The sequence below is a fragment of the Muntiacus reevesi genome, chromosome 3 (assembly GCF_963930625.1).
Source record: "Muntiacus reevesi chromosome 3, mMunRee1.1, whole genome shotgun sequence".
Taxonomy (NCBI): Eukaryota; Metazoa; Chordata; class Mammalia; order Artiodactyla; family Cervidae; genus Muntiacus; species Muntiacus reevesi.
In genome coordinates this window covers 208,027,413-208,048,752 of record NC_089251.1, presented here as the reverse complement: position 1 = coordinate 208,048,752, position 21,340 = coordinate 208,027,413, and the positions used below count along the sequence as shown (strand labels likewise).

At 40.1% G+C, this 21,340-nt stretch overlaps 1 protein-coding gene across 6 annotated transcripts in view; it reads left to right on the top strand.

Annotated features, from left to right (window-relative positions):
- The window catches only part of NCKAP5 (NCK associated protein 5), a 1,099,478-nt gene that overhangs the window by 934,978 nt on the left and 143,160 nt on the right, over positions 1-21,340 (top strand). For 4 of the 6 annotated variants that reach the window (XM_065931416.1, XM_065931417.1, XM_065931415.1 and 1 more), the window contains exon 11: positions 19,593-19,694. The exons of the other annotated variants lie outside the window; for them this stretch is intronic. In XM_065931416.1, the coding sequence (XP_065787488.1) occupies positions 19,593-19,694 (102 nt within the window). The remainder of the gene's footprint in view (positions 1-19,592; positions 19,695-21,340) is intronic. 6 annotated transcript variants of the gene reach the window in all.

Genomic DNA, 21,340 nt, shown 5'->3' with positions numbered 1-21,340 from the left:
CTGTGATAGCAATTATAAAATCTCTATGGTTTCAGACATCGAGTTTATTTGTTCTTCATGTTCCATGGCTCTTGTGGATCACCAGGGGAGCTCTGCATGTTTTAGACATGCAGGAGACGTGACCTGTGGAGCAGACACCGTCTCAAACATTGCCAGTCACCAGGCCAGGAAGAAGAGAGTTCCAGGAGGTCTCATATCACTGTTAAAAGCACTCCAATCTGGAGCACCACCTTCACAATTCACCAGCCAGGACTAGTCACACGGCCCCACCCAACCATAAAACAATAGGGAAACATGAGGCAATGCTTTCGCAAAAGGAAAGAGAGTTAGGCATACTTTCTAGCAGCACTCATGACCAACACACTCAGTCAACATCCTCCTTTCTATCCCTCACTTTAAAAACTGGAAAGCCACATACGTGATTTTTCAGCTTCTTTTTCTCCTATAAGAGTCCATGTGGTCCTGGTTCTGGCCTGTGAGACCTAAATGGAACTCTGCAATGGGGACTTAGGAAAGCTTTGGCTTTCCTGATAAAGGGGATTGGGCACGACCATGGTGTTTTTCGTTCATACTTAACTCCTTCTTCCTGTCTGGAAGGCGAAGCAGTGTCAACACAGGCAGCAGCCATCTTGGCATGGGTTCCCCACCCGCTGCCCCAAGTGGAGGAAAAAAAACTTATCTATCTATCTATCTATCTATCTATCTATCTATCTATATGGCATAGCAGAAAGCTGGGAAGAGAGAATTTGGTTCCTTGATGATATCAGTGAACCACGATACCAACCCTAGACTGCATACCTGTGAACATTCAGCTATGTGAGAAATATGAACCTTGCAGGCTATAAGTCAGACTTTCCTTTTTTGTAACTAAATGCAATCCTGAGACAGTGTTTCTATGTTTCAAAAGAAAAAGATCCCCTTCAGAGGGATATGTTACAGTCTCCAACATTATTAGAATATGGCTTGGAGAATTCTAATATACTGCCCTGTTTTAGACCACTTTTTGCCACTTGGTCCTCTGGTTTGTCGTTTTATGTTGACTCTCTTCCTCATGATAAGCTAGTTAGTTTGCAGTAGTAAACAATCCCCCAAGTCTCAAATCGCCTACCTCTGAACTTCTTGGTGTGTGAAAAAACAAATACCTGTGTGTTTAAGCCCCTGAAAGTCAATGGTTCTGCTTCTTAAAGCTAGACACTATACCTGCCAATACAGTCTGGATCATCCTTGAATTTAAAAGGATGTGTTACCTGCCATCGGTGAGCGTTTTCAGGTTTTCTTATGAAGGGCTATTTGGAGAGATGATTCCATATAATACCTCCTTAAGAGTCCCCAGCGTATTTCCCATGGTCAGCTCCATCCACCTGAAAAAAGAAAACCTGCTAAAAAGTCTTTTATCACATTTTCCATTCTGTTTCCTTTTTCTAAATTGAAGGACTCTCTAAAAGAAATCCTTTAATAAAAATATAAAGCTCCCATTCTGTGATTTTAAAAAGTCTGGTTTTCATGGCTTTTGGGGGTACCTGGGACCACAGAAGAAAATCTGTTGGAAGTAAAATGAAGGAAGAGAAGAGAATATACTGTGGTTTTAAAAACTTTATGAAAGCCTTGAAACTAGCTATGAAAGCATTTCTCTTTCCTGAGAATTTTACAGAATAGGGCTTAAGTCTCTCAGAATGCAAAAAAACTTTAGAAACTGTAACCTACTTAACATTAACCTTGACAAATTCAGGTTCTGTCATGTGAATGAGTGAATGTGTGCACTCTTGAGAATTCTGGACCTTGAACATCTAAATTGAAGTAGGACAGCAGAAAATTATCTTTATCTTTCTCTCTCCTTCCACCTTCCATTCCATCCGCATTCTCTCTTTAAATTTTTAACAGACTGAGTGAATAACTTTAACAAAAAATCTAATGAGGAAGTCTCTTCAAAAGCACTGTTAGATTCCTCACTTCTTATCACCGGTGCTTCCCGGAAGGACAGCACTTTGCTTTATGACCATGTATTGATCTCTAATATCTTTATTGAACCTTGTCTCTTCTTTGCCTCCTATAGGCGAAGGGTGAGAGTTAGATAATAGTATTAATTTTCCAGACATCTGCACACGTTTTAATGGCCTTTTGAAGTTTGAAAATCGTTTCTCTGTGAGCCCACCACAGGGCTAAAATGCCATTAAGGTCTCAACTGCAACAATACATAATGATCATAGCTGAAGATGTAGGCTTGTCAATGAAAATAAAACTCATTTATTTTAGTGGAGATTCAAATTAATAGAAGGCCCTTGCCAAACCAGAGCCAATCCCTCCAGGTTCTAGAGGTAAATGGCAGGACACAGGATGGCTGAAATTCACCCATCGTTGTTCACATGTGTGGAAAATCAGGGCTGGGAAAGATTTCCATGTCACATGCAACATGATGTGGAGGGTTGGGGAACAGTCAGGTAATTGGGTTCATAAACATTTTGTAGCCATGGTTCATTTTTTAAGATCATAGAGGCCTGTGGTCCCCTTGTCAGAATAATGCTTTGAAATGTGCAAAATATATGACAGAGGATAATAAGGAAACACATTATTTTGAGGTACAGTTGCTAAAATATTAAAAACACATGACATATTAATATATGTGCTTCATTTCTAGAGTATGAAATAACAAGTTCAAATAGCTTTTCAACAACTGTAATGTGACATGAAGATGTCTGATTTCTGTCCGTGACAAAGTCACTAATTATCACTGAAATTTGATGCCTACCTTCCTATCAGAAGGAGATGCTAAATTTTAGTTCAAGTTTCATGAAACTGAAGATGTATATTCTTCCACCAAGTTCACAAATGCTCTGAATTCTATCCATGGACTCCTGGAGTTTCATATTAAGAAGCCCTGAGCATCTGTATTTTCTGCTTCCTGAGAACTGCATGTTTGTGTAGCTACAAAGACAATTATTTGTATTATTCCTCTCAGAGGAATAAGTGCAGAGTAGACTTTCTAATATTAGACTTTAGAAAATATTTGGATGACTGTGTTTCATACTTTATGTCACTCCTGGAGCATGTACCCCACGTTTGATTCTATGGAATTGGATTCAGTTTTCTGATGACAGCCATACTGCTTTTTTCTTGGTCATCTTGCAACCAATAGCAGTGTGGAGCTAGAAGCACCTTGAAAGGTCTGTTTCTTACTCTTTATACAAGGCTACCTGGGCAGCTGTTGGGACCCTGCCAAATACGATGACGTTTTCACTAGCTCTACCCAACTGGCCAAGGTAACCACATGGAGATACTTGCTTTACAACCTGACATCTGAAATTCTCTGAGAGTAAAGGAAAACTGGTTTCAAGGAGTCTTGTATATATTTTCCTTATGATTCAACATTAGTTCTCTCATGGAACATAATTTTAAGGGACAGTAACTTCAAGTTAACCTCTACATGAATGAAATTATCAGGGAAATTTTTTAAGTTTGAGAAAAGGAAGATTTAAAACCAGAGGAATGTGTTTTATTTCTTGTAGCATACTAGAGGAACCGATTTAGTCTGTCCCATTTCATAAGGATAAAGCAGCATTTGATAGCAGCAGCCCTTGTGATAAAATGATTATGGCAGCAGGGAGAAAGAATCTAATCAGAGAATTGATTCGTGGATTCCAATTCTGTAAGAGCCAACATCGATCAACATAAATGTCAATAGTGAGATCAGATTGAGAACTGTCTGATTCCTTCAGATGGTTCTGGGATCTGATGACAAATTCAAGAAGTAATGTGAAAAGGAACTAAAAACTTTACAATCACTCAATTGACCAGCAGCAGGTTACATGGTACTTTGGTGGCACAGAATATGCTGAAATTAATTAGAGATTGTTCGCCTGGACGTGGAACAACAGACTGGTTCCAAATAGGAGGAGTACGTCAAGGCTATATATTGTCACCCTGCTTATTTAACTTATATGCAGAGTACCTCATGAGAAATGCTGGACTGGATGAAGCACAAGCTAGAATAAAGATTGCAGGGAGAAATATCAATAACCTCAGATATGCAGATGACACCACCCTTATGGCAGAAAGTGAAGAAGAACTAAAGAGCCTCTTGATGAAAGTGAAAGAGGAGAGTGAAAAAAGTTGATTTAAAGCTCAACATTCAGAAAACTAAGATCATGGCATCTGGTCCCATGACTTCATGGCAAATAGATGGGGAAATAATGGAAACAGTGGCTGGCTTTATCTTTTTTGGGCTTCAAAATCACTGCAGATGGTGACTGCAGCCATGAAATTAAAAGACACTTACTTCTTGGAAGGAAAGTTATGACCAACCTAGACAGCATATTAAAAAGCAGAGACATTACTTTGCCAACAAAGGTCCATCAAGTCAAGGCTGTGGTTTTTCCAGTGGTCATGTATGGATGTGAGAGTTGGACTGTAAAGAAAGCTGAGCACCGAAGAATTGATGCTTTTGAACTGTGGTGTTGGAGAAGACTCTTGAGAGTCCCTTGGACTGCAAGGAGATCCAACCAGTCCATCCTAAAGGAGATCAGTCCTGGGTGTTCATTGGAAGGACTGATGTTGAAGCTGAAACTCCGATACTTTGGCCACCTGATGCGAAGAACAGATTCATGAGAAAAGACCCTGATGCTGGGAAAGATTGAAGGCGGGACGAGATGGGGACAACAGAGGATGAGATGGTTGGATGGCATCACCGACTCAATGGACATGAGTTTGGGTAAACTCTGGGAGGTGGTGATGGACAGGGAGGACTGGCGTGCTGTGATTCATGGGGTCACAAACAGTCGGACACGACTGAGCGGCTGAACTGAACTGAAAGGATTGTTACATTGTGGATATGTAGTACCACGCGGTGAAATATAATAGTGGTTGTTTTCCGTAGCTGGTGATTTACAGTTGGGCTTCTCTGATGGCTCAGAGTAAAGAATCCGCCTGCCAGTTCAGGAGCTGTGGTTTGATCCCTGGGTCGGGAAGATCCCCTGGAGAAGGAAATGGCAATCCACTCCACTATTCTTGCCTGGAAAATCCCACGGGCAGAAGGGCCTAGACCTATGGTCCATGGGGTTGCCAAAGAGTCGGACACAACTTAGTGACTAAACAACAACAATTTATAGTTAGATATGGCAATTTAGAGAGGGAGCAGAAGAAACTTGGTGCGCTTATTTATTGTGCCTTTGGGAGGCCACGTCTAGAGAGTGCAGTCGCATAGGAAACTGTCATTTTGCAGAAAGGTTATACAGGGTAGACTCCTGAAGTCATCATTTGCCATTCTGTATGCCTTTATTGATTGTGTGCCCACAGTTTTTGCTAAGAACAGGTCCTCACCCCCATGTCATATTAGGGACCATGGACAGCAACAGAACAAGCATCAGCAATGACTTTCAGGATCAAGAAAACCAGGGAGTGTTTAAGGCATGTGGAATTGCTAAGGAGTAGGACAGGGATGTTAGGTGGGTGGGCAGAAAAAGAAGAACGTGAGTATAAAATCTCTCTCTGCCCACTGCCCACCTGGGGCCGTCTTGCTGGTTTGGCAGGAGATTCCTCTCAGATTTCCTGTCTAGGCAGGAGTTCCTTTCAGAAGCATGGGTGGCCCTCCTGTGGGGGCAGGAAGGGGAATATGTGAAAATAGGCATCAAGTTTGAAGTCACCCTCACATTCTGATTATGAAGCAACTGTGACTCAGAATTGACAAAACTGACATTCATGGAATATTTACCTCTCTTTCCCTTGCTATTTGCTTTTATCTCTACCTCTGTGGGGTACGCTCTGTTGGCATTTCCTGGAACTTGAAGTCTCATGTTTCAAATGGTCATTATTACTTATGTGCTGCCAAAGTGGTGGTTATTCAGTGGAGGTGATCTCATGTTAGGAAGCTGTCTCATGACTTCTATTGGTTGCACTGGTAGACAAGTGTCACTGCTTGAGGATAGACAGGTGGAGAAATGCATGATACTCTGTTAATAAAAATTATGTTAAAATTCAGGCTTCTCAGGTGGTGCTAGAGGTAAAGATTCCTCCTGCCCATACAGCAGACACAGGAGATGTGGGTTCAATCCCTGGCTTGGGAATATCCCCTGGAGAAGGAAATGCAAACCCACTACAGTATTCTTACCTGTAAAATCCCATGGACAGAGGGGCCTGGTGGGCTACAGTCCATGGGGTTACAAAGAGTCGAACACAACTGAATGACTGAGCATGTGTTAAAATTCAAAATTCCACTCTGAACCCAGTGAGCTTAGTAAAGTTAACAAACTGTATCCTTGCTTGATTATGGGGTATCTTTCAGAGTTTAATGATTATCAAAGAAGATGATAGTCAGGGCCCACTTCGAGGCTGTGAGCCTGTGCAGTCACATAAAGCCTTAGAAGGGCCCTGAGCTTTATTTCACCCTGTCCCGACATCACCTTGAAATCTTAATGTTTTTCGCAAATGAACCACTGCACTGGGTTCCGTAAATTATGTCACTGGTCCTAAAAATAGCTAACGTTTACTTAGTAATATGTCCCAAGTACCTGAACGAATGGAGTCTCTATCATAACCTTATAAATTCAGAAATTTCTCTTGAACATCCAATCTTCAATAAACTCCTGTGCATTAATATCACCATCTGACACAATGACGATACTTTTGTACATTCAAATTAGAGGGTTTCTTATATCATTAGTTATCAAACAATGGAAAAGTATCAATATCTATGAAAAAAGCTATACCATCCCACACAAAATAGCTGAACAAGAAAGGAGAGGTTTATATTGAAAAAAATTATTTGAAGCCCCTGAATTATGAACATTGGGCATTTGAGGAGAAATATTTGTGTTCCCCAACTCATGGTCTGAGAAGAGATGTGTTGTCTTTAAAATTAGCTGATTAGTAACAAGTGTTCAAAATGGATCTCGAATTCTAAATAATAATCCTTGACAATTTGGATTTTCCTATAGTTTCACAAGTTAGTCTAAGGGATAGTTTCTTGTCTCTGTAGTGCCTTGTAATATTTGTAGATCTATAACCAATTTCTTTGTAATAGTTATTTATAAATCAGTAACCAAAACTCATTTTTGGTACTCTCTCAGACTGAAAATGTTGCATATGTTATCAAATGAAAGGAAACTCAGAGGAAGGTTAGTGTGCATCTTTTAAGAAAGTTCCCATCGAGGCAATTTATGAAAATTAATAAATCTGTAGAGATTTGAGAACAGAATAATTTTAGGATTATGGTAACTGGTGATTATCTTAGAAGAAAATGGAGAGATTATGTTATTTGTGTTTATGCATAAAATATTCATTTAATACTTCACAGTTCCCACCCTAAAAGATTAGAAATTTCTCTTTTCACTTTCTTTCTGAGTGCCTGGTTCACAAATTCATAGTGTTTACTGAACATGCTTGATGAGAACAGTGTTCTATGCTTTCAAAATCTGAAGCAAAAACAATGGAAGCATTGTTTTATGTCTCATGGAGGATATACCTTTTTGATGCAGTTGTAAACCCCCTAAAATGTCATACAGGTGTTTGTAATGTCATATCATGTACTTTTTTTTGGATGTTATAGCTGAGTCTGTAGTCAACTTATTGGAGGATTTGCTGGGGAAACCAAGAAACAATTTTGATGTCATTTCTATCTCAGATTTTGTTTTTAACAGCTTCTCCTAATTTGCTTGAAGTATACACACACACACAAAATTGAAGTTTAAATAGAGAATATATTTAACAAACTAATAGAAAAATAAAAATAAATCCACTTGACTTGATAAATCCTACATAATTGCTGGAAACTGCCATTTGCCAAGAAATGATTTAGCTCAGTGAAATGTATTTTACAGCTAATCCTTTAATGTCTGTTTTACATATTACCCTTCCCACTGTTAATATTGAACAATATTGTAAGCTAGTAATTTTATGTGCTATATTTCAAATTGCTATTAGGAAGCCACATAAATAACAATTTTCAACTGCTTGTTTATAATACCGTGAGGCATTTCTTACCTCAGGGTAGAGTAAGAGTGGATTAAAAAAAGGAAAAACTGTTGTGGGGATGTAGCTCCAGGGAAATTCTGTCTCAGATATGTAGAAACAAAACCTATGAGGCCAAATAAAGTCATGAGTCTGAGACCAATATTGCACAACTTAGTATTAACTACCAAAGGTGCTGAGACCGTGGGCCTTCTCCAGACATTCAGCCAGAAGCTGCCTTACTTGATATGTCTTCACCAATGTTATAAACTGAATGGGACTCCAGCAACTTGTCCCATCAGAGTCAGGGCATCGAGCTCTAAAATGCAGAGGAGGGCCTGTCATAGAAGTCGTCTTCATCCACTCTGATCCGTATCTTTCCCCAGCCCCCCTGCAGGGAAATACTGTGAGAGTGACTCTTGCCGCCTGTGAAGGTCCCACTGGTTATGTAATCTCCAAAACTCTGCATTTCATTTGTTCTCGTCTTTCCTTTAATAATGTAAGGCGGCACCCATCTGATAAATAATTCCGCATGATTGGCTTTTTTTTTTTTTTTTTTTTGGTTCTTCCAAACACTGGCAAGACATTTTCCTTTTTTAGAAGAGTCTCTTCTATGGTCAAGCAATAATCGTTTGATGTTAATATCTCCTCATAGTGGTTGCAAGAATGGAGCAGGGCCCAGGTCTGGTTTCCTGCTGGCAGCCTGGATGGTGCATGGACTATTTTGGCATCATAGGAGGAGTCACTCTAGGTCTTCAGGATTAGTGACTAGAGGTCTCTGGAGCACAGGCGGCTCTCAGGACAGCCCTAATATGCAGCGTGAGTGAGGATCCTGGATGGAACTCCTTGGCAGCCCTTTTAGGAAGAAGCTTGATGAGAAGGCTAGAAGCTGTATGTGTCTTCTGTGTCCACATTTCCTCTGGACCCTTCTAGTGTCTTCTTCCAGGCCTTGTTTACATGGACAGGGGTCATGGAGGCCGACAGCCATGTTCAGCATTAGGGGAAAATGTGTGGTGGGCAAAGGAAGAGGAGAGAAAGCTTGCGTTTTGTAGAGAGTGACGGGTTCAAATCCCGGCCCCACTGCTTGCTCACCCTGTGTGACTTGCACAGGTGCCTTGTTACTGGGACGTCCCTCTCACCGTGCTCCCCCGCGAGCTTGCCTCGTTGTTCTTGCTGAGTTAAATGCAGGAATATGTTATTCTCTCTCATCTCTGGACCTTTTGTGTAGGTGTTACCCAAAAGTCCCTTTTTTTTCTTTCTTGGCTTCTTCTTCTGAGTCATCATTTCTTGTTCATAAAATCCAGCTTAGCTATTTCTTCCCGAGAAGAGCCCTCCTAGAGCCCTTTGCTGAGGTTCCCATGGCACGTGAGCCTACGGGTGCAGGGCTCGTCCCACAAGCACCCTGTTGGCAGAGACTGTTTGTTCATGATCGTGCCCTGAATAAGAGAATGTAGTAGCAAAAGACGTCATGAGGGACCCGGAAGTCTCTTTCCAGGTTCAGATCCCTGGCCTGATCTGTTCTTTAACTCCTGTTCCTCCTCAGTTTATTCATCTGAAAACCAGAACTCATAGATTCTCCCTTGTTAGATGATCTTAGGATTAAATAAAGAAAAAGTAGCATCTTGACTTTTTTTTTTGGCCTTAGCAAGACATGTAGCGAGCACTCTGTAAATCCTTGCTATTTTTACCTTAGTTTTACTTTTTAGTTAGCTCCAAATATTTATATACACATTGTATTTTCCTGAAAAGAACATAGAGACCTAAGAAGGAAACATCACCAATACCAAAAATATTATCAATAATAATATTAAAAATCATAAAGAAAGTACATTTTTGAATAAATGAATAATGTTTCAGTATAGTAAGTGAAGATGTGACATTGTACATAGAGTTATTTCTGTTTTTTTAATTCTGTGTAATTTTCTTGTCTAATTAATTTAAATAGTTATTTTAATAAGTTGTTTCCATGAAACTATCATTAACCAGATTTAATTGTAGAATTAAGAGTCTGAACTCTGCAGTCAAACTGCCTAGGATTTAAGTATGATGTATATGAACTTAGAAAATAATTTTAGCTCTGAACCACCATTTCTTCACCTGTAAATGGGGATAATTATAGTCTTTAGTGGGAACTGCAATAAGGATTTACAATGATAATATGTGTGAAAATAGATACTTACTGCTAAAAAAAAAAAAGCTCAATCAGTTGTCACAGCTATTGTTATTGTTGTTGTTATGGATACTTCTTTTTTAGTTATTATCTGCCTCTGAGAATAGATCTTGGCAAGAAAATTCCCAAGACAACAGAGTTCACTTAATGGGAATAGCATAAATTATGGGCGTAGAATTTAGACAAAAATAAGTAACTCATGACACCAGTTTGAGTAAATTCCAGGAGTTGGTGATGGACAGGGAAGCCTTGATGTGCTTCAGTCCATGGGGTTGCAAAGAGCCGGACATGACTGAGCAATTGACCTGAACTGAACTGAAGCAACTCATCTTGCAGAAGAGACCTATGAGGCTGTTTCCTTCCTTCAAGGGATAAGTGAACAGAATGGGGTAGAGTTTGAACTCAATGGTAAGGCAGACCTGGGAGAGAATCCTGCTTCTGCCGCTTACTGGAGTATATCCTTGTGACTCTGGATACCGTCCTTAGCTTTGGTTGTTTGAGTTCTTCATCCTTAAAAATTAAGAGCTTACCCTCTTCTGTACAGCAGTGTGAGGATTCATGAGATAAGGTCCAGGAAGGAACTTCACTCAGTGTCCCTTTCCCTCACAGGGCAGGAGATGAGTTGTTTCTTCTTAATAAGCAGAGTATTGGACTCTAGTGACCATCAGTGCAGTTTCTACTAAGTCTGGCAAAAATAGAAGGTCAAGTTGTTTTTCTCCCTAATCCCTTTAGTTCTGTGAAATCAGAGAAAAAAAAATTCCCCCCACATGTAAAAGTCAAAAAGCTTCAGAAGTCCAGGAGATTTTTCAAAAATAAAGCTTGATTAAAAATGTAAAATGCACTGTAGATAATTTTACAAAACAGCAGGGGCAATTGCAAAGCACTTATTAAAGTACCTGTTAAAGTAATTAGTGATAAAAATGGAAATTTCAAGGCACTTCTGTATTTCTTAGATCCCAGAATAGGCTCAGACTGTGCTGAATCACTTCCTCTCTCAGATTGGAGTCACAGAAAAAGACAAAAGTGAAGCTTCAGAGAGTTTTAGGGTTGGGAGGCAGGTGTGAACCACTGTTAGGAACTGGCTCTTCTGAGGTCTGAGTGCGCTGATCCCCTCACTCACCCTGCATCCTGCTTCCCAGTGTCTGTCACTTGACTGTTACATGTTAAATACTTCTAATCCCTTCTTGCTTGTTTTGTGTAAAGAGACCAAGCGATTTGGGAGCTTGACAGGGAGACCTTAGCCCCTGTGGCCTAAACCTTTTTTGCACAGAATATTGTTTATAGGTCTTCCCAGGTGGCGCTAATGATAAAGAATCCAGCAGCCAATGCAGGAGATGCAAGAGATGTGGGTTAGATCCCTGGGTCTAGTATTCTTGCCTAGAAAATTCCACAGACAGAGGAGCCTGGTGGGCTACAGTCCTGGGGTCGCACAGAGTTGGGATGCAATCCAGCAACTGAACACAGCCCAGAGCGCAACAGCACATATGTAACCGTGTGGCCACACTGACCCCACTCTCTCCTCCCCCCTGCCTCTCTCTCACTCTTCCTGCGTCTCTCTTGTATGTCCTGCCTTAAAACGCTTCTGTGTTTTTTTCCTCATCTGTGTGTCCAGGCTCCTCATTCACATTATAGATTACACTAGTGAGCTTCTTTGAGTCTGTTCGTGGTTCGTAGTTAGGACTCTCACATAGTAGATGCTTCGCAAATGCTTCTTGTTGGACTGATTAGAGTGGAGACTCCTGAGGGCAAGGTTTGCTGTTTACATCCTAATCCATGTCTCATTGGTCCTCTCCCAGCAGGACCTCAGGGCACTCTTCACGGAATTTCAGAACAGGACAGATTTGAGACACTCTAGTCATCAGTCTAAGCTGCAGAAGCCCCAAATAAACTTCCTAGTCACCAAACCAAATGCTTCCTAAGGCATCCACTGGGTAATTAGGTTGTCATGGTAGCAGGGACCCTTGAAGATGGTTTTGAGTATAGCTGAGGAATAATTGTTTCAAAACATTTTATAACCTTGGATCCCAGAGAAGTAGAAAAGAGGATGTAGAACCATGTCATTTGCAGAAGCACCATCCAGAGTGAAACAGAATGCACTCAGGGCACAGAAAAATGGTTATGCGAGGAAAATCTGAAGGTTGTCATGGAAAATAATAATTGCAACAAGGACTATTGTAGATGCCTTAAAACAAATAGCTATAAAAATTTTAGACTCTGAAGTGAGATCAAATTTTGATGGACATATTTTTTAAAGGACCTCTAAGAGAATATTCAAAAGGCATGCTCTGGCATTGGCAGGATGACCGAATGCAAATAGTTAGAATGTTTTATCTTTGTATCCCCAAATGGAAATAATGACATAAGTAATTAAACATTAGCTTTTATCCAAAAACATTTGTCCTAGGCTCAAATTTTTGTGAATCTAAGAAAGGACCATATAATACTCAGTTATGTAATACACAGTTATATAATATTCAGTTTTATGATAAATTCTTAATGGAATGGAATGAAACCTCTGAAATGTGAACCAAGGGTCTGCCACAATATCTCTTGATGGGATTTGGAAGAGTTGATGAAAAATCACATTTCTGAGTGTGGCAAAATATAAGTAAAAATGTAAATCTAGTGTGTGAGCAAGATAAAACATGGGGTTTTGAATGGTCATTTGGTGATTAAAGCTTCCAAAGAAAAGTTATCTTTATCAGGATTCAAATCTTTTTAGGAGATTTCCTTGAACTTCCTTTCAGAGCCTTGTGCATATGTGTGAAAATCACTTTATTACTCAACAGAATAACAAGGCTTTTCACTTGGTGATGTCTAATTCAAGCCACATTTAGAACAAGTCTCTTAAACATATACCAAATCCACCACACATGTTTTCCACCCCTGTAACAGTGGATAGCCAGAAAATTTTAACTTTCATCACAGGAAAACTATGGAATTGGCAAAATCCGAAGATACTCAGAGGATTTCATAATTACACATTCCAAACTTGCTTCCCTTGTGTTGGGATTAAAGGAGATGAAACACACCACCTGGGACCAGCCTAGGACTGAGAAGGAGCAGGAATGGGGCTCTAGGAAGCTCTCTGGAAGTTGTGAGCCGAGATCAGCTCTCCAAGGTGGAAGCAGGACAATTTGAAAAAAAGCCACAGCTGAAGAAGCAGTACGTTCTTCATCCAAGAAATCAGCCTAAGATTCAGGCCACTATGAGACAGGAAGGAAGGTGGCAGGGTACAGCCATCAAAAGAATGACACAGCCATTAAAAACAGGATATGATTAAAAAAAAAAAAAAGAGCAAATAAATAAATAAACAAACAACAGCAAAACAGAACCTACTAGGCCCAAGATGGTGGAAGATTTTACTTCTAGTAGACCTTGAGCCTCATCAGGCTCATTAGGCTCTAGTAGACCATTCAGTTCAGTTCAGTTCTGTTGCTCAGTCATGTCCAGCTCTTTGCAACTCCATGGACTGCAGTATGCCAGGCTTCCCTGTCCATCACCAACTCTCGGAGCTTATTCAGATTCATGTCCATCAAGTCAGTGATGCCATCCAACCATCTTATCCTCTGTCATCCCCTTCTCCTCCCATCTTCAATCTTTCCCAGCATCAGGGTCTTTTCCAGTGAGTCAGTTCTTCACATCAGGTGGCCAAAGTATTGGAGTTTCAGCTTCAACATCAGTCCTTCCAATGAATATTCAGGACTGATTTCCTTTAGGATGGCCTGGTTGAATCTTCTTGCAGTCAAAGGAACTCTCAAGAGTCTTCTCCAACACCACAGTTCAAAAGCATCAATTCTTCAGCGTTCAGTTTTCTTTATAGTCCAACTCTCACATCCATACATGACTACTGGAAAAATCATAGCCTTGACTCAATGGACCTTTGTTGGCAAAGCAATGTCTCTGCTTTTTAATACGTTGTCTTGGTTGGTCATAACTTTTCTTCCATGGAGCAAGCGTCCTTTAATTTCATGGCTGCAGTCACCGCCTGCAGTGACTTTGGAGCCCCAAAAATAAAGTCAGCCACTATTTCCATTATTTCCCCATCTATTTGCCATGAAGTGATGGGACCGGATGCCATGATCTTAGTTTTCTGAATGTTGAGCTTTAAGTCAACTTTTTCACTCTCCTCTTTCACTTTCATCAAGAAGATCTTTAGTTCTTCTCTTTCTGCTGTAAGGGTGGTATCATCTGCATATCTGAGGTTATTGATATTTCTCCCAGCAATCTTGATTCCAGCTTGTGCTTCATCCAGCCCAGCATTTCTCATGGTGTACATGAGACATGGGACAGTTCTGAGGCTGACCATATAAACCAAAAAGTGGATAACACCCCAATTCTTGGGAATTCCACTCCTTTCCCAAATAGTTGTAATAAGCCTCCCACTCTTTCGCCTGTGAAATTACCCAGCCTGTGAAAACTAACCACCCTATATTTTGGTGCAATCTCTCATCTTCTGAGACAGCCCACACTCTGTTTTTGGCATATATCTCTCTCTAAATAAACCTGATTTCACTTTACTATGACTCGTTCTTGAATTCTTTCCTGCATGAAGCCAAGGACCCTCACTTGGCAGCTGTCCCAGGGGCTCACTCAATACTTGAGACATGACTGTTCTCTGGTATTCCACTTTTCCTATAACAAATAGATTTGTGAGGGAGCATTCTTGCATGCTCAGTTGCTTCGGTCATGTCCGACTCTTTGCAACTGTATGGACCAGGCTCCTATGTCCATGGGATTTTCTAGGCAAGAATACTGGAGTGAATTGCCATGCCCTCCTCCAGGGGATCTTCCCAACTCAGGGATGAAACCTGCGTCTCCTGCACTGCAGGTAGATTCTTTACCACTGAGCCATCGGGGAAGCCTGGCTCAAGGCCAAGTACAAATAAGCAACCAACTCACAAGACGGTAGGAGCAGCAGTACTCCACAAGGGAGTGGGCAAGAGCAGGTACGCAGAAGCTCTGAGACAAGAAGTGACCAGGGGCAGCTGCTGGTATTGTGTCTCTTGGAGAGGGTGCTGAATGACCAAGGATACCAATGGCAAGTGAGCAAATCCCAAGAAATTCTTCTACTCCTCCTCTAAATATCCTGCTATGAAATTTTTATGGAGAGTAGAAAAATACCTTCTAATGTTGGTAGAGTGCTTTAGAAATAGATAATAGAAATTCAGGAACATGTAGTCGGTAAAGAAGCTTTAGCCCTGGATCATTTGGCAATAGCAGACCTCACTTCATAAATAAAACAGGAATTCAAGAATTGTGGGCAGAGGAGTCATCTCCTTTGACTGAGAGACCTTTTCCACAAGGAGAGAAAGAACTCCAGAGAATATAAAACAGGACAGGGTAGAATTCAGGCTATCACTACTAGAGCATTTACCAAGGTTGCGTAAATCAAGAGAAGAAGCAGATCAGATTAAAAACACAAATTCACATCTACCTTTTGTTGCTGAACCTAAATTACTCATGGTGGTAGAGTCCATTAATCAGATATATACCATATTCACGCTCATAATTTCCTTTTTAGAGGTATTTGGTTTTGTTAGTTGAAAGGGAGAATAATTATATGGATGATTATGGGACCAGATTCATTGTCTCACCAAATCTGAATAAAGATAAGGGAACAATGGTTAAATGATCTGTTTTGTATGTTCCTCTTTACATCTGACATCTTGAAGTGAGAAAAAAATCATGTGTTCCTTTTCAAACTTCAGGGAGTACATCAGTACATACAAAAGCTGCTCATCACTGTTTTGCTTGGTTTTTCCTGCATGGTTTCCCATGTTACCCACATTTCTCAGATAATCTACTTTTTAACCTCACCTTGTAGCACTGAATAAGGACTCAGTGCTTCCCTGGCCTCAGCAATCATTGCATTCCAGTTGAGACATCATCTCAGTACTGAGCAAAAACCCACAGGTAGAATTCTGTTAAATGCCACAAGCCGTCACTCAGCATCTGCAGATCTGCAGCTCAGTGAGCGAGAAGAGACAGAAAATGGCAAAGTGGCCCTCCAGCCCCATTCTGAAAGGCCGCATGCACATCATTCCCAGGCTCTGCTGCCTTCATTAGCCGGAGAGCTGTGGGCCAGCCTTGCTACCGTGAAGGGGCCGCGCCACCTCCATCCCACCAGATAATGGACGGCTGGCCTTGAGTGCAGCCTTTCTCAGCCTTGAGTTTCAGGTTCAAAACTGTAAAATAGAAAATACAGCTGACTGACTGAAGGCAGAGGTACCCACCAAAAAGTCATTAACGCGGCATGTGTTTCTGACCCTGGCTGCTCTGGCATTACCAGGTCCCCAGAGCTGACCTTGGTCTCTTCACTGGTGTGAGCCTGCGCTCTGACTGTGGATTGAGCCGCACCCCTCCCCCTGCATGGTGACACAAAGTGGCCTCTTCTCCATGAAGCTGAAAACCTATGTATTTATACACATGTGTGAATATGTGTTTCTGACTTTGAGTTCCCTGTGTATACATTTTACCTACTTTTCCCTGAGATCTGAATTAAGGCCAGATAATATCACAGTCCCAGTTTGAATAGTGATATTCTCTCTCCTTCTTTGATGATTTATTATATATATATATATATATATATATATATATACACATAAAATATAAACCTTTCATAAAATTTCTATTATGAGAAGTATAACACCTGTGGGCTGGTGAGCTCTTGTGGTAATTTAACCATGAAGAATGTGTGTATGTGAAAGGATGATCTATACCTATCACTTTCTTACCTACAGCCTTAACACAGAAGTAGATTTTATTTTCATCTAAGTCAATTTTTATTTTCCCTGTTTATGTGGAAACTATCACAGTAAATGATTCATTTGTACTTTAACACTTAAGAAATTACCAACTCTCAGTTATGACAATTAATTAATATAAGACTATAGATTTCACCATGCTGTCTTATTTATTATCCTTTCTGACCATGCCAGTACCTTTCCCTACCTGAGAGGTAGGTTAAGTAGCTTCTTCCATCCCTTTGTGGCTGGCAAGTAATCTGAGACAAAGAGATTCAGTTACATCCCCAGATCTGGTAAAACCTGTACCTTAGGGCTAAAACTCAAGTCCCCTTGCTCTAGGACCTTCCCCCACTCCCTCGTGACTCTACACATATCAGTGGAGAAAACTGACTATTTTGAGGCATATGTGCTCGGTCGCTTAGTCCAATCCTTCATGACCCCACGGACTGCAGCCCGCCAGGCTCCTCTGTCCATGGGATTTTACAGGCAAGTATACTGGAGTGGGTTGCCATTTTATCCTCCAGAGGACCTTCCCAACACAGAAATCGAACCTTCATCTCCTGCATTGGCAGGCGGATTCTTTACCACTGAGCCACCTGGGAAACCTGACCACTTGGATAAACATAAAATAATTTTCATCATTTAGGACGATGAGTTTATATATACACATACTCAAGCTGAAAGCAAAACGATGGCATCGTATATTTGGTAAAAAGGAGAGAAATATAGCCATTAATCAAATAAGAAGTCAGATATCTAATCTACAAGGACTCTTCCCCCAAATCACATGATATACCACTCAAAATCATCATTTCTTTTGTTGAATGTCATTTCCCATAACTTCTTGGACTCTTTGCATATTGATAAATGTGTTCTTAAGTCTTAGAATGTTATCATTTTTTTGGCACTCTCTCAGTCCTTAAAACCCAGATTTGGGTAGAGGAAATATAGACAGCTTTTTCTTTATGGGCTGTAAGAAGCATCAGTCAGTTACTTACTGAGCACTCACATTGTATCATGTCTTGGGTCTTAAAGGATCTTTGGTCCTAGGCAACTCATACTCTAGAGAATGCTTGAGATAAGTATTGAAGAAATTGTGCAGAAAAAAACATCCTGGTTCTACTTACCTATGTCTTAACTTTCTTGGAGAAACTAGCATTTTCAAAATAATGAACCACCAGTTATTTATTTCATTTTTGGTGAAAGTAACTCCACAACACAGGTTGAGCGAAGCGAAAGTGTAAGTCTCAAGTAAATGGTTTGAGGCTCCACTAATAAGAAGGAGAACTGATCCGTAGTAGAAAAAATAAAAAATAAAAGCCTTTATTCTTGCAATTGGATGCAGCACAGCCCTACCACCATGCTGATCCTGAGAGCTGAATAGAATTTGTTGTGACTAACCAACCAAGCTCAGCGATAAAGAATCCACCTGTAATGCAGGAGAATGGGTTTGAACCCTGGGTTGGGAGGATCTCCTGGAGAAGGAAGGGGCAGCCCATTCCAGTATTCTTGCCTCAGAAATCCCGTGAACAAAGGAGACTGACTGGCTGGCTGCCATCTGTGAGATCGCGAGTGTTGGACATGACTAGCAACTGAACACCACTCCCCAACTAACCACGTGCGTAGGGCTTTCACATGAGTGCAACCTGAGGAAAGTCTGATGGGAAACAGTAAAACAGGCCTCATTTTAGAGGTATTTACATCCTTGCTGACAACATGATGGATCTGCTGGGACAACGTGACTGTCTGGCAACCCCTGCACGCTAAGATGATCCTAACAGGAATTAATGGCAGAGAATCAGTCATTTCCCAGATCAACATCAGCATGCAGCAAGGCCTTTCCTGGGAGACAAAGGAATAGAAAAACTTTTCAGAGGTGAGGGAGCCATCTCAGTCCCATTATTTACTTACTCGATTCGATTTTTTAGTGTCTGAAGTCACAAAAGTTGTAACCAAGACAAACCAGGCTGCAAGTACCATTTTAAAAATGTCATCAGCCTAGCAGAAACATGAGACATAAATCACAAGTTTTATTGTATTTGCAATTAAACAGATCAAATTTAATGTCCACAGAAAAGCCTTAGTAATTAGGATAAAGATTAATATAGTGAAATGTCCCTGGTTTAGGAGGCCACCCAAGCAAAGCTGAAATAAAGAATTGAGTATATAATCGAATAGCATGTGAATATTAATGCACGAAACCCTCCAAGTCCCCAGATCCCTGATGCAATTATTTTCTATTCACATTAATTGTTCCTAACAGATGACATTAATGACTTTGAGTTGAAATGTGTGCAAGGGAAGATTTCACAAGATCAATGCTGTTTAGAAATAAGGTCATTTTTATAATTATTTGCTCAAATTTTAACCACTGCTCAACATAATAAGGTTAACATGGTGAGTGTTTCATAATGTGAATATCAAAAGTTAATTTTCATACTGGCTAATAAGTATATTGGGGTATTCACATTTTTCTTACTATTTCTTTTTCCTTACTACTTATTTTCCAACACATATTGACAGACTGTGAAAGTGTGCTTATTGTTTATGAGCTGTAATTTGCACATGTGTACATATAGAACACTAATAAACTCAGGTAAACATTTTTTGGGGTTAGGATATGTGTTGTCTAATCTAGAAATGTCAACTCTTTTGAGATTTACCTGTCTGAGGCAGAATTTTGAAACAAACAATTAAATCAACACTGTTCAAAGTTTCTGCCTGTTTTTACCCAGAAACTTCACTCATGCATCTTAGATGTTTCATCCGGGGATTTACTCTCAGATGTGGAAAGAAGCCAGAGTCTGACGCACTCACGAACTGATGTTGAAATGCATGTGAGTTTCCCTGTCACCTTCAGAACACTTGTTCAGGTGGTTATTTTCCTCCATCAAATATGATGTCACAAGTGAACCATAAAACGCATCCTTGAAGCATTGTCAGGTAGATAAAAATACTTTGCTTTCTTGTGTTCTCTGCAATTCAGCATCATATCCCCCAGCTGATAGAGTAAGTAGAAAATGTCACTCTCAGCAAAAATATTATAAATCTTGCCTTGTCCCCAAGATACCTTTTTTGGGTATTGATTATATCTCAAAGTCACAGAGAAATGGTCAAGGAGCTTTTTATTAAAGCCCATGTCCCATATTACTCATCTTACTTTTATGATATATTATGTATGAACTTTTAAAAATTCATGGGCTGTACTTTTTTTTCTTTAGCTAGGGTTAGCTTTGTGCTTATTTTGCAAAACTTTAACCAGTGTGGTTTTTAACTCTCATTGACATTAAAAAAAAAAAGATAGCTTGAAAAATACAACAGTCAAATATATAATGAAAAATGTTAGTCTTAAAACAATGACTGATGGGCATTTGTGGATAACTGGCCTTTTAGTTTACTGTATAAATTTATAAGTATAGCTAGGAGAGTCTATATCAAAAGTAAATATTCTCAAGTTAGATTGGAATTGCATGTCAGTGAAGTACTATCACCTTTAAACATTCTTGAAGACCCTAACGCCATCCAATATAAAAGATGGCCTTAAGATCAGGAATTTTTTAAGTTGCAAATTTTAATTCAAGAAATTCTTGCCTTCATTCTCTGTCTCTCTCCTTTTTTTAAACTAAAATTGTGGATTTTGTATTGTGTTTCACATAATAAGGATGTTAAAGCATATGAGTGCTTCAGGGTGGTAATCTAAAATACACTATGGGAAAAAAAAACACTTTGAATAGTGCATACAGTGTACTTTGTCAGTTCAATCAACATAATTAAGGTAATGTTGCAATGGAGACCAACATACATCTTTAGGCAAACAAGAATTTTATTAATAATAATTATCTATTACAACTCTTCTCAGGAGGATGCTTGGCAGTCTGTATATGTCCAGGAGTTCTGCTTATTGTCAAGGGCCTTACTTAGAGCTATAGCATAGTGGCTGGGACCTGGGCCTGACATCAGAACCTTGTATTGACTGGGTGACCTTGGACAAGATTTTAAAGCTTCAGTTTAGCAGTGCCTCAGGTTCCCCATCTGGAAAATGAGAAGAATGATATTTCTCTTCTATTTCTGAGAGTTGTGGTGAGGATTAAATGAGATAGCATATGACAAGTACATAACACAATACCTGCTGAGAATTTGGGGCCATAATGAGATCTCTGCTGCTCTGACTGTCTTCTATTCTAAAATATGTGGCCCCATGTCACAGCCACAGAAGAACATGTCAGAGATGGAGAATGAGAGCTGAGACAAGTACCTGCTATGTGCCTGTCCAGGTCACATCAGTGATCCCCAGAAACAAAGCGCCCCCTCTTCTGACTCTTCCTCATCACAGATCCCATGTGCAAGGCATCAGATATGATGGCATGTTAAAGGTAATACAGAGTCCCTTAGGGAAGCTGTAAAGTACAATTTTGTTGAAGGAACAAGCCACACACGTACTAAAAAAAAAAGCTTTTTAGTAATAGTAGCAAAACCTAAAAGT